Source organism: Calidris pugnax, unplaced genomic scaffold (assembly GCF_001431845.1).
Source record: "Calidris pugnax isolate Ruff unplaced genomic scaffold, ASM143184v1 scaffold171, whole genome shotgun sequence".
In the NCBI taxonomy this organism is placed as follows: Eukaryota; Metazoa; Chordata; class Aves; order Charadriiformes; family Scolopacidae; genus Calidris; species Calidris pugnax.
In genome coordinates this window covers 10,461,424-10,475,623 of record NW_015091064.1, presented here as the reverse complement: position 1 = coordinate 10,475,623, position 14,200 = coordinate 10,461,424, and the positions used below count along the sequence as shown (strand labels likewise).

The window sequence follows — 14,200 nt, the reverse complement described above, 5'->3', positions numbered from 1 at the left end:
GCAATATGGTTGGAAGAATCTGGCCCAGTAATAGTATTGCTTAAATAGTGGTTTCAGGTCTGTTTGTTTTTATTTTGGTATTTACACAGACTTGACTTCTGAAATATTCATGTTCCTGACACATCTAAATATATACCCTCAGAATGCTTTCAAGTCTTTAAAAGTAACATAGATAGTATAAATAAGTTAATCACCCTGGTTTGTTGATAAATCCTGTGCATCCTTTTTAAAAGCCCGTTTTTACTTTGCATTGGGTTTGACCCTTCCTTATCTGGGAGAAAGTGGAAATGGAAGTGGCCTCGCGTGATCTCTTGGGTGTAGGTGCAGAGCTGGCAGTAGTGTGGCTAACAAACTGCAGCAGAGTTAAAAAGAAGCTCTTTCCCCTTCCTCAGTTTACCAAATTTCCAGTTAATACTGACAAAGGCGTGAAGCCAGGGAGCCTGCACCTGCCTGTTTGGTGGAACACCGTACCTGGCACCGAGTGAATCACATGCAAAGTAGCTGCTATGTCTGGCTGTGTCTCAGGGTTTGCATCTTAATTTCTCCAAGACCAAAATGTTTCTCCACTCCCTTTCCAGGCAGGGAAGGTAGTTTTGTTTATTATTTATGTTGGTTTAACAAACTGGCCACGTTCCTTATGTTAAATGAAATCGCCACAAATACTTGAACTACCCATTACACCCTTACTACAACCCCTACAGGTTAGTATTCAAAAATAGCATTGCCTACCCCACATTGTCAACTGTCTCTTCTCAAAACGGTCCGGTAGAAAAAGTTTGGCTTCGCACTGCCCTTGGAAAGTTGAGAAATCCCAGTTCTGGTAAAACAAGCTGAGAAGTAAGTTCCGAAGACTTTGCCATCAAACTGGCTGATCTCAACCATGGCAGGATCACGAGGGGAGAGAGATGGTGTCTTGGAGAACCAGATCCCGACGCGTTTCGGGCTTCCTAGGGCAACGCCAGCTCTTTGAATTCTTCCCAGAAGCTGATTAGTAAAGCCAAAGTACAACTGAAGCGAGTCCAAAAAAAAAAAAAAAAAAAAAAAAGCACGTACCAAACCAGTCTGTTCCCATGTCGTTTATACTATTCTTTTGGCAGGATAAGGTGGAGACACTTTCATAATTCCAGAGAAGCTAAGTCATTTTCTATAAACCTTGATTGAAACTAAAATTAATTCCGGGCTAATGCCTTTTAAACTAGTTTTTCTCCAAAAGCAAATGAAACTGTTCGCTGGTTACTGTTGAGAGATGTTGCCCAGAGAGAAGCTGCTGTCTCATCCAGCAGATGCCTGTGGGAGTAATGCTGGTAACAGTGAATGTATCGGGGAGAAGGACTGAAGTGAGGACACGGGTACAGCCTTGCTCACCATTCTACCAGTGCCACCAGTTTATATCCAGAGATCAGTCCTTCCCTCTTTGCCATCAGCTGCAGTGCTGCCTGCCCATGTCATAAGATCCAGTTGTTATAACATGTACCAAATTCCAGAGAGAATGAAAAAACTCAATTAATAATTTTTAATTTTTTGGATTTTTTTCAATGTTGACCTACGACAGCTACAGAAGAGGCATAAAAGAAATCTCTGTAATTTATACTTCTGTGAACTGTCGTACATACTAAAACAAGTGCCAATGGAGTCAACTGCAGGAAATCTTTATTATTTTCTTAGAAACTCTTTAAAATGTAAACATCCTGTTGATACAAATCTCAGATTCTTCTGATGTTTACTTAGCAGCTGCCATCATTGTGCAGTGTCTGCGTACACATACCGTATTACAGGGTACTGGGCTGACAGAGCCCCGTTCGGATTTTACGGAAGATTTTACAGAAGCTAAGACTGAAAATACTTCTGAGCAATTTAGTGGTAGAACAGCTACAACAACATTGCTGGTATTTTAAAACTATTTGAAACTTAGAAATTGCTTAACGATTTCAAACACAGTATTTAAATGGCCAGGAAAGAGAACCCACATCCCCGTTACTCTGTCCTCATTGTCACATCCTGAAAGAGGACGTGGTTTAGGCACTCCAGACAAGCAAGGTATTGCATCAGGGATCATATAAAGTCCTTGTCATGTCCAGTGGTAGCTGCCATTTCCCTTCTGAGTCAGGAATACCTGGAAGTCTCAGCATTCAGTATTGCAAAAGGATAAAATACAATCCACTCAGCCTCATGGCAGAAAAGTTGCAAAATGCAAATATTGAAAAGCTTAAGCCCGGAAGAAAAATAGAAAGAACCTTCTATTTACTGTTTTGTGAATCTGTTTATTTTTAAGCGAGTCTCATTATTTTGGGGGCCTGACTCACCATTTTTGAATGCTTAGGTTGGCAGCAGGTTTCCGTGGCTGGTGAGGTGGTTGTGCTGACTCAGGATGTCTTTACAGCCATGCGGAGTCCACCGGAAAATATGTGCTTTACAGATCCGTGCAAATGGTATAGTGCACGCCAGGGTTTCCTACCATTAATGAAGATCCCATGTGGTTCTGGTTACACATGGTTCGTTAATTATGCCTGCCTGTGTGCTGCAATAGCAAAGCTCCTGGTGTTAAAATGAAGGTGAGAACATTTGGATTCTGGAAACTTCTGTTTAAATATGTCTAAAAAGAATCCATCGTAATGTATTTGGAAAACAGGTAGCATCCCATACACATCCATCTGTGTATTTTGTGGCTGTGTGTGACAGGCAAAAAGCACAGTCATTTTTGTCATTCAAAGGGAGACCCTCAACGCCACAAATGGCAGTCAGGTATCTGTCAGGTTTCATAAGCCCTGTACCACCATCTGGATCACTGAAAATTTACACCTTAATTGGAATCCTGCTTTTAGATCTTATTGCACGATCCATTAATAGAGAAATATTTGAAAACAATTCTGAATTCTGTTGGCAGTTTGTACTTAGGAAACTTAAAGATTTGCAGACATGTGCACATCAGCACACACAATGCAGACACCAACATCTGCACACAAAATAAGTAGATGAAATAACTGCAGCATCAAATAAAGTTCCCCACGTGTTCGTGTTATAAAACAGTTCTTAGTTGGCTATAATGTACCCAAACTTTAATTGCATATAGAATCATAGAATAGTTTGGTTTGGAAGGGACATTTAAAGGCTATTTAGTCCAAACCCCCTGCAATGAGCAGGGACATCTCCAGCTACATCGGGTTGCTCAGAGCCCCATCCAACCTGACCTTGAATGTTTCCAGGGATGGGGCATCTACCACCTCTCTGGGAAACCTGGGCCAGTGTTTCACCACCCCCATTGTAAAAAATTTCTTCCTTATATCTAGTCTAAACCTATCCTCTTTTAGTTTAAAACCATTGCCCCTTTTCCTATCGCTGCAGGCCCTGCTAAGAAGTTTGTCCCCATCTTTCCTGTAGGCCTCCCTTTAAGTGCATGAAGGCTACAATGAGGTCTCCCTGGAGCCTTCTCCAGGGCTGAACATCCCCAGTGTGACACCCAGCAGGAAGCTGTCCCATGTTCCTCGGGCCAGAAGCTGACAGTGCTACTTCTCTCAATTGCACCATTACCTTAAGGGACAGGACCCTAGGGCAGCAGACCTAGAGGTGCGACCACTGTTGCCAATACATGGAGGTGCCACATGTAAAATACCTGGTTTTTGGATTACCTTCTTGCAGTCTGGCACACTCTGCTAAAACCAGTTGATATTGCTTTACCAGGCATTTCAAAATTAGGTAGCACCAGTCTTAATTCAGATGCCTTTTAGGTATGCATGAAGAGCTGCTCTTTCATTATAACATCCCTTTTCCTTTTTTCTCTTTCATTAAGCAAGAGATCTGTGTAACGAAGGAGGTCGCTGGGTGCAGAGCTCCCGCCTCGTTTGTGACAGAAGCAGCAAAATGCTTGTTGAAAGAAACGGGATTATATGAAGTAAAACTGGATAGCTTCATGGTGAAGGCATCTAAACTTCACATCCAAGAATGGGCTGTTGCTGAAGTCATTAATATTTTTCATACATGATCACAGTTTGACCTCGCTTTTCTGAGTATCTCATTTAACAGGTGATAGAACAAGAAGAAATGGCCTCAAGTTATGCCAGGGGAGGTTTAGATTGGATATTGGGAAAAATTGCTCCACCAAAAGGGTTGTCAGGCATTGGAACAGGCTGCCCAGGGAAGTGGTGGAGTCGCCATCCCTGGAGGTATTTAAAAGACGTGTAAATGTGGTGCTGAGGGACATGGTTTAATGGTAACTTGGCAGTGCTAGAGTAATGGTTGGAATCAATGATCTTAAAGGTCTCTTCCAACCAAAACGATTCTACAATTCTATGATTTAAGACCTTGAAATCTGTTTTACAGACAGATCGCGAGCGTCTCAGAGCACCTGCAAATGAAATCCAGAGTGCTATCCTTTGAGCCCAGTCAATACTGAGTAATGCTACACACACTGCAAAACCAGCTCTAGCTAGTTGTTTCAGACTACACTACATACTTAACAAATTAATGGATGTAGTTTGACATTAATTTCTGTGCTCCCCATCTGCAAAATGGAGATAAAAATGACCACTAAGGTGTTGCAAAACTAAATGAATAAATGTGATCATGCGAATCCCATAGTGGTATATGCCAGAGGAATGCACATAAGAAAATAAATTCTGTCTGTAAACCTTGAAATATGTAATAAATAAATCCTCAGACCACACACAGAATTAAAAACGCAAAGTACTATCAAATAGCAGCTCATCAGCCGAACGTCATCCTGTCAGTGGATTGAATGAGTCAGGGATCCTTTGGATCACGCAATGAAAGATTAAACTGTAACACATATATACCAGGGGCAAGCTAAGAATGCACATAAATCTTTTGTTTAGGCATTTCCAAATCTGTGAGTTCTCAAGTTTACAACCCTACCTGGAGGACAGCCCATTTTGCAGTTCATGCAGACTGAGCCAAGTATTTTATCCACCTTTGTTAAGTGTAAATGACTTTTCATCTTTTTCTGAATGATCATGTGATGATCAGCCTATGACCAGTCTACCAAAATATCTAATGATTTCAGGGACTACTCCATTAAACTGGTGTGGCTCCATTTCTTTTTTTTTCTCAGTTTCATAATCTTTATTTTTGTATCTGTTGGTAACGGAGGCCGGGGTTAAACATAATTCGGTCAGATGTTTGGCTTTCATAAAGGCGGAATGCAGCTGGCCATTTTACATTGGCTTTTTTGAAGAATTTTTGCTAGTGTGACATCCTGTGATTTATGAATCGAAGGCGAGATCAAAAGAAATTTGCTGCTAAAGCGAACGACGTACCTTGTTTCCAGCAATAACTGAGTGACAAAAGATGTTTGTTAATGCGGAATGGTTTGTGTTCTATGTTTTACGTATTCATAGAGGTATAACTTGGGTTGTTGTCTTTGCAACTGAGATACTGTATTTTGGATACAGGCAATAGTCAGTAACGTCCAGGATTTGGGTACGCTTCAAGAAGAGAAAAGCGAGTTAGACAAAAGCTTGTAACATTTTGTGAAATGCAGTCTGGGCTCTTAGCCCACCTCTGCCCCAGTGGGTGCATTTATTTATATTCCACATGGCTACAAAAATGATGGAATTGAAGATTTTTGTGATGAAAGGAAAACTTCTTGTCCCCTAATTTATGTTAGCGTTGCTCAGTTATTCACCAAAGTACAGAAACGAAATATGAAACAAATGAGAGTAATGGAGCTGGGCCAAGCTGTGTGTGTGATATGTTGAGCAATGAACATCCTTCTGGTACCTGCATTCAAACATTTTATTATAGAGTCCTCGTCATTAGTCTTGTTCCTGGATAGTTCTAAATCTGTAGATTTTTACTTTCTCCCAGACAACCACTCTCCCTTAAATTGCTTTTTTTGGAAATTGAAAAGCATTGCTGTAGCATGCAAAGTTGAGATGAAAATGGGAGAAAATGCTGACTTCAGAAAGAGTGGCATTTGGTGTTTCTACTGGAGAAAAGACACTTCATTGAGTATGACATTAGCCTGGCATTTGTGACTTTTCTGTTCAGGTGGGCCCTGTAGCACCTGCTTCATGTATGTCATTGAGCAAGGTTATTAGGGCAACATCAAAACAAAATGGACTTGGGTAGAATTTTATTTCCACATTACAACCCAAAAGAAAATACTCATCAGTCTCTGGGAGGTGCCTGTGCTCTACACGGGCAGCACTTCACAAAACATGTGTTGCTTCTGGGAATGCCCGTAATTGTCAGTATTCTGATGTTATTCTGAGTCAATCACCTCTAGTTTACATCTGACACCAAGGTGAAGAAGAACAGGTGCTCCTCCACGTAAGGCCCCAACCAGGCAGGTGCTTTGAGATCACACCAAACAGATGCCAGTAAGACTGAGCTACTCAAAAATGTAGAAGAACCTCCAATTTCTCTTAGTTTATATCCAGAGGAAAACTGTAACAGTTAGTCCGTCCCATCAGCTGGGACATAGCATCAAGTTAACTGGTAATTTTGCTATTTGACTAATGAGCTAGAAAGCTAACATAGAAGACAGCCAATAGCTAGAGAAGACACAGCAGCTTGCCTGGATGGGGGTGGACTCCATGAACAGCTAGATGTTTGGATCCACAATAACGAATTTCTTAAGACAGCCAGATGTTCATCAGCAGACCTCTCTTTTCAGAGTTGAGCCCATATTGTTCTCCACAATTTTACAGATGAGGAAACTTGAGTCAAAAAGCATTTAACTGGTTTCATCAGAATTGCAGACTTGGAAACAACCAGGAACTACCAATATGCTGTTCCTCACAGTATATGTTGGGTAATGACGCATCGCTTATTTCCAAATAATTCAGTGTTCTGTGTTTAGAAACTGGATGCCTCATCAATAACTTCTCAAATTAATGGTTTGCTGTGCTTTGATTTCTAGCTGATTTTTTACTACGGAAGGGGAGACAGCTGGTGTCCACAGCACTACTACGATGAGATCAAACTGGATTTTCCAGATGGGGACATTCGACTTTGTGAGAAAGGGCTCCGCCACGCCTTTGTGCTGGATGCCAGCAAGGAGATGGCTGCCATGATCACAGACTGGTTACAGGATGATCTGACCAAATTATAAACACAAATTCAGTGATTAACAAGAAAATGATGTAATTATTTTGTGAACGTGTAATTTTTTGTGAGAGAGTCTGTCCTATTTTTTTTTCCTGTTTATTATAGATTATGGCTTGTTTTCTATTGAGATGTTTTAGAGAAAGTTAAAGAGAGACTGGCTGGTCCAAATTATAGTTTTATTGATCGAATGGTGATGTACCTTCATCCTGTGTCTTCAGGACTCTGCAGGAGTTGGCAGAGGGTGGAATATTTATTGTCTGCTCCCACTCTAGGCAACACTGATACTAGATTCACTGGCCACAAGTGTACCTGAGATACTACCAGCTCCCTTACCTGCTGGAGAGCGGTCAGGGGTGGGTTTGAGGCAGCCCAGCTGGCCCGATTTAGACAGAAATACCAGGCTACTCTGTAGGGATAAAAATCCCCCTGTGGATGGATCCTGGTACACTGTGAAAGGCCTGACCCTCTCCTCGTGTCCCATCCGTCCGTGTAACCCTGGAGCATGAAGCCAGAAGAGCCCAAGGCCCCAGGACAACCCTAAGGTTGTCTCCTCCAGGCCAGATGGGGTTGGTAGTCAATCAGAGGTCAGGCTGAGCTCGGGATGAGTACAGGGGAGATGTGTGGATGAGGTGTGCAGTTTCTCCAAGTCTCAGAATTAGGACTCCACAGGGTATTAAAAATACCATAAGGCAACTGTGGCTGCTCAGGGAGGGAATACACACGGAGCTCTTGTCTGAAGCTTGGCCAAGTGTTTAATTTTTCGATTGACTGTAGAGAAGGTAAAGAATGTTGGTCAAAAGTGCTGCTATTAAAAGGTTAAAATGGGTTGCAGAATCTGTCTATAACTACTTATAGGTGGCCTAGATCTCCTAATGAAGCCTATGGGAACAGTGCTTGCTCAGCAACTTTAAAGAATTAAACCAGTTTCAGTGCATACCTAAATTTCAGTTCTTTGCTCTAAGGACTGCAGAATGAAATTTTCTGCCAAGCCACAAATTAGATAAGTTCTCTGTGAGAAAATGGCTATTACTCTGCCACGGTTGCACCCATGAAATGGCATGGGACGTTACTATTGAGGAACAGATCCTTGCTATAGCATGTTGCTGACACTGTTCCTCACGTTTGTTCATTCCTCTCCTTTACAGATAGCAAAAAAGAAAAACCAGAAAAAAAACATCCTACCACTTGTGATAACAGCAGAAGTTACAGGCAATAGCTGGAAATGAAAATAATGTAAGTGAGGGGAACAGAGCCAGATGGAATCAGGAAAAGCTTTCTAGCCATGAACCTGTGAAATGGTCTCCCTGTGGAGTTCATAGAGACATTTATAAATAAACAAAACACTAAAGACTATAGTCAAGGGAAGTCCTGCCCTTGCAAACAGATGAATTTAGATGATGCACTGGGTATCTGACTTACATAATTTATTAACAGATTTAATGTGGTGCTAGTGAGAATGGCACTGGGGAATGTTCTCTGTGATGCAGAAAGACCGATTAATTCCTTACTTTTCTTGCACAGTTATATACTCCCCTTCCACTTCTCTCTAAACGCCCCCTGAATTTTTCACTAATATTTAGAGCAATTTGTAATCGAATTCAGTTTCTGGATATTTTGGACTAGCTTTCAAACCTGCAGAACAGACAGTGGATTTAAGTGACCTTCTTTGCATCAGAAACTGGTTTAGCTTTTGGGACTAGCCAGTGGATTTTCAGATTACACTGCCGCGGGGCGAAACAGCCGGCGGGTGCTCGAGGCAGAAGTGTTGAGACCAGGGTTGCAGAAGCACGTGAAGGAACGAGGTATGTTCAAAGTGAAGGGACCGTCCCTGTGCAACTGATTCTGTTTATCAGAGAGCTGTGGGACTTCTATCAACAGGGCCATATTCAGTCGTGATCAAAACACTTCTCGTGCTCACTTTAGAAACCCATCGTTGTATGTGTCTGTGTGTGTTTAATCAGCACCCAGATGTTGCCAAGAGTTCCTGTTGGGTGGCCCTTATGGCAGATGCTGAAGGCATCTGTTGGCCTGGGTGCTCCCTGGGGCAGAGTGAAGGGGTGTGTGTTCACATACCTTGAGCTATATATATGTACACGTATATATGTACATATGCACGTCTGTATGTTAGCAACATAAAAAACTACAGTTCACTTGATTGTTTTGGTTCACACGTCGATCTGGTTGAACAAAGCTTTTGTTCTTCAGCAGTAAATGGAATGGGGTCATTGAGGGTTTGTAGAAGTTCAGCTGTTGTAGTGGATCTCCTGAGGACAGGAAAAACCTTGCGTTAACCAAAGATGACAAGCAACTACTAAAGCCTGGGAACTGAAGCGCCTCCGAGAAGCAGTTGTTTACAGTGCATTATTCGTATACTTTGTATGAGGAATTAATTTAGCAATACTTGTACTTGACTTGTGTATGCCTTTTATACAAACGTTAATCTGTTAGACTAAATCCTACTGACTTCGTTAAGACCTAAACTGAGATTAGAGCTGGTCAGCCATGACCGTATCCACTGCAGGATAATAATGCCTTACGATTTTCTTAAATGCATTTTCTCTGAGGTTATCAAAACCGTATTGATTCAATTGCTACCTTCCTCCTAGAAGCTGTTACCGTAAGGCTGAGATCTGAAAATCTGCCACTCTCTTCGTTGCACAAAAGCCCGGGTGTAGTTTTCACAGCTGGATTCCCCAAGAGGAGCAGATCCCCCACGGTGAGCACCCGGCTCCTCCGAAGCCCGTAGCGTTCCCCGGGACCCCAGGCAAAGAGCCTCAAAAGTGCTCGTGGTCCAAATGTGCCAACTTACCCTGAAAACGCGGTGTGGTCATGCCTGTTTTAGACTATTTTAGAGTTTTTGGGAAACCTATCGCAAATGAATTGACCGTTTGCAGTAGCACCTAATCTCTGTCGTTCACACTTGTGCTTGCTCCTCCCCAGGCGAGTGCTCCTGCTAGTTTCAATGACTTTGACTCATGTTCAAGTGTTTTGCTAGATCGATACCTTTTATGAGTAAGTACACAACTCCAATAACAAAAATAAAGACATTTATGGTAAAATGTAACTGGATTCTTTATTTTGATAACTTGTTTAGACTTTGTTCACCTTCTTCATTACTTCATGCGTACAAAATTTACAAAAATACTTGCCAGACCCCATATTTCACATGCTATGTAGACATCTGTGAAGTGCAGAGGAAATCAGTGGGTGGCAGGCACCTGACTCAAGCGTTTTTATCCAGATCACTCCAAAATAATCAATGTTTGTTTCCCCTTGCTCCCCCCAGCTCCGTGTTTGCTGCTCGGAATGAGCTATAGAGTGTGTGGATTGGGGAAGCTCACCCCTTCAGGAAGGTTGATGAGTGCTTGTCCAGTGTTTATGGTGAAGAATTTGGAGTTGGACTCCAAGCTAAACACCAGTTTCTTGACTCACAGGAGACAGATAATCTCTTCTCTGCAGCTGAGGTCATTTATGTATTTATTTTACAGAAAAGGGGTTTATACGCGCATCCACTTCCCATCCCTTTCTTAGGGCTAGCTAATTGCCAGCAAAGCCTTTAAACAAGATGTTCAATGTTATCATTAATAAAGTTGCTCAAACCATTGCTGGGTTTGGATAAACTTACGAGACCCGAGAGACTTGTTTTACTCCGTGTCACAGGTCACACTCGGACTCCCGACTCCAGTGGCTTCCTGAGGCTCTTCACTTGCAGGCAAACGTTCTCTTTCCTGGCAGATTTGCAAAATAAGAACCCAGAGAGCTTTTGTGAGTGACAACCAGGAGCTATTAAAGCAGCACATGTATTTCTGGAACAGCTGATGGGGTTTGAGTCTGAGCTGCAGATGGAGCAGCTGCCAGAAGCATCGCTGCTCTGGGCAGCCTCGTGCCAAAGTTACCAAACGGGGTAACCCGCCTGCGCAGGCAGGGGTTTGGTTAAAGGCTGTTTTAGGAAAAAACTAGTCCACTTACTGTCAGGTTAAGCACTTGAAAACAGGGCTTAAGCTGATAGTAAACAGCCTGGGTTTGCCCCAGGAACCTGCTGGCAGGAAGATAGCTGTGTTGTGGAGAGCAATTTGCAGCAGCAGATAAAATGCAGAGCGTTGTTTAAACCATCCGACTCGCCCCGTCCCTGCCTGCGGTGTTTGCCAGTCACACACACACACACACACACAGGAGATTATTTTTGCCATCCCCTTTGGAGCAATGCACAATGGAAGAATCGCCCCCGCTCTGCCAGTTTATGAGCATCTTCAGCAAACTCACCTTAAGGCCCCCCCACGCTCTAAAATACACTGTGCTTCATAGACTAAGGGAAAGTGTTGGGTACGAAGATGAGATGGCATGGAATTGGGAAAAACTGGCTTTCCCAGCATCAGGACTCCACGACTGCTTTTCCCTAACAGGAACCCTTAAAATTTGATAAGGATCCAGCTGTTCAATCTAACTTGCTGGGAACAGGAATACCATTTACAGAATATAAATGTTTGGAAGTGTTAGCATCATACACTCTTATCATGCAGGGGGTACAGCTGATCAGTTTTTATTAGGAAGGAACCTGTATTTTCACCCACAAAAAGGATTTTAAGCATCTGGAGTGAAAAGGAGTGTGTAAGTCCAATTGCAGCCCCAGTACAGCCTCAATAAAGTCAAAAGGGTTGTACACAGGCTGGGGGAGACCCAAGCGATCGATTGATGGGGACTAGGACAACAGAGGTGACAGGATGAACACAGAGCTTCAGTACCAAAGTACTGCCTGCAAGGCAGGAGTTCCCTTTTATCCTTGTATTCCTACCAATTTGTACCAAAATAGGACAGTCCAAGGTAGCAGGATTCCTGTGGAATTAGCACTTTGTGACAAGGAGGATTTAAGTTTTCATAGCAATGAAAACATGCCCACCTAGTACCAGTTACTGCAAAGAAGATGAAATTCTCATGCCAGAATACTTGGGGACTGCAGTTTTGCCTCACGGCGACCAGGCGTCCCAGCGATCTCCCCAGCTGTCTCCTGAAAGGGTCTGCATGACAGAGAACTCCGGGGGATGGTACCTGAGAGGCTTCAGCTTGAACCTCAAGCAGATGCTACAGCCTGGGCCAAAACCTGCTGAACTTAATGTCTACGTTAAAACTAATTTTATTAGACTTTGGATGAGGTGCTAAGAGGAAAACTGGCACTCCCAGCAAAATAGACCTGGCTCACCCGACTTGCACCCAATTCATAAAGAAATGCTCCCAAAACAGATGTCTAAATTACTTTTCTGGTCTAACTTAGGTATCTAAATGTAGGGACACCAGATCTCCCTCTGGAGGGCCTGGCAGGCACCAACTATGTTTTACCTACATAAGGGACTTAGGAACTTGCTTTAGGGTTAAGTCACCAGGTGCCCAAGTCAGACTGTGTCCTGTTTTAGCGATGCTCTGCTTTTTCTTCATTCCTTGGGCATCTCACCTGTCCTTGCTCTGCCTCTCATTTCTCCCAAATATAAACCGACCGTGACAGTGCTTGGTTTTCTGAGCGTATACGAGGATTTACTGGTGTCTGTTGTCAATCACGAGTACTCTGAAGTGCTGGGTTAGTACCACGGACTTAAAACCTGCCTCCACGGAACACAAACCTCATCTCTCGAGTTCTAGGCGATGTATCACATACACCAGTGGTACCTAATGGGAATGAAACTACCAGACTTGATTTGGGAAATAAATAACTCTCTGCTACATTTTTCCAGGAATTTTTTCATATCTCAAATATTTAAATTTCTCATTTCTTCCTCATTTCCAAAGGGGACGTTTTCACCAGACCTAATCAAGTCGGGTTCTTCCCTCACTCCTCCAGAAGACCGTTGCTTTGGGGTCCCTCCGTGGAGACCACAGGGAGCCAGGCACCTGCAAGGGCAAAGTCCTGTGCACAAGTCAAACCATCATTACTGTTCTGTCGTTGTTTTTCTCTTGGAAAGCACCTGAGGTTGCCAAGGAGGGCAGTGTAAAACAAATGGCATTTTTGGTTCTAACAGCTTAGGTAGCCCAGGAATTGAAGGTGACTTACGAAGGTTGCTGTGAAGTGAGCCATCTGGTTGTGGGACACAGACACAAGTCTTCAAAAGAAAAAGATCTTGCTGAGATCTATTTATCAATAAAATATTTAATAAACTTATCTGTACAAAATATTAAAAAGGTTATTGAAGAGTATACAAGAATACTTATTTAACAAATATATACTGCTATATAATATATTCAAGAAAATATAGATTGCTGTTTACAGTTCATTTACAATCCCATATGTACAATCTATTTAAACTTTAGAATACATACAAACAATGCATTTACACCATCACTTACAGAGCTATCTTCTTTAGAGATATTTCACACACTCAGACCTGAAAAAGCTGAACAAATACATGGATAGTTGAGAGGCACACACAGGGATACGAGTATTGCTTCAAAAATTATAACTACTAGAGATACGGCTATTGGAAACACAAGTCCTTTTTCATTTCTTGATACTTTCCTTTCTAATCAAAGAAAAGAACATATAAATAAAACCACGACTGACCAGCAGAGAGGCTCGTTTTGTCAAAGGAGCTCCAGATAGTGTTGATTGGACTTCAGAAACAGAGCACGCGGTGATGGGATACGTAGTGACCTGGCAACCTGGAGCAACAAGCAGGGCTGACAGTGCTCCTGCCACAATCCAAAAAGGGGAGCACCAGGAGTGGAGCAGGTCTCTCCTGCAGAGACACACGTTCAGGTCTCGTGAGAGGCATCTCCACCAGCTGCTCCAGCGCAAGACGGAGACGGTGCCTCCAGGTGGGCAAAAGCCCCTGAAATGCTCCTGGGTTTGTAAGAGCTGGATTTGCAAAGGCACTGCACAAATGTGGCTTCTGTTGAAGTGTCTGGGAGCGCTGGATGTTCAGCACCTCGGAAACTCAGACCCTTCTTTTTTGGTGCTATTTAAAAGGTTAATTACTCCGAGTGGGGGGATGAATGTAACCGGAGCTGTCACACCCCTCCCTGGCCAAGGAGGGGAGGAGCTGCCCCTACAAAATGCCCCATCCCCAGCTGATCACCACCTATGCAACCACTTGACTCCTCTGGCACCTCTTCTAAGGACTAAAGCCCAGCCTCTCCGTGTGCCACCATC

At 42.9% G+C, this 14,200-nt stretch overlaps 1 protein-coding gene across 2 annotated transcripts in view; it reads left to right on the top strand.

Moving 5' to 3' along the window:
- The window catches only part of LDAH (lipid droplet associated hydrolase), a 119,761-nt gene extending 109,627 nt beyond the window's left edge, over positions 1 to 10,134 (top strand). The window contains exon 7 of one of the 2 annotated variants that reach the window (XM_014956900.1): positions 9,672 to 10,134. In XM_014956900.1, coding sequence (XP_014812386.1) covers positions 9,672 to 9,686 — 15 coding nt within the window. In that variant the 3' untranslated portion in view covers positions 9,687 to 10,134. Of the gene's footprint in view, positions 1 to 6,877 lie in introns of both variants that reach the window. The other variant, XM_014956898.1, reaches the window with a different exon arrangement.
- The last annotated feature ends 4,066 nt before the right edge of the window (positions 10,135 to 14,200 follow it).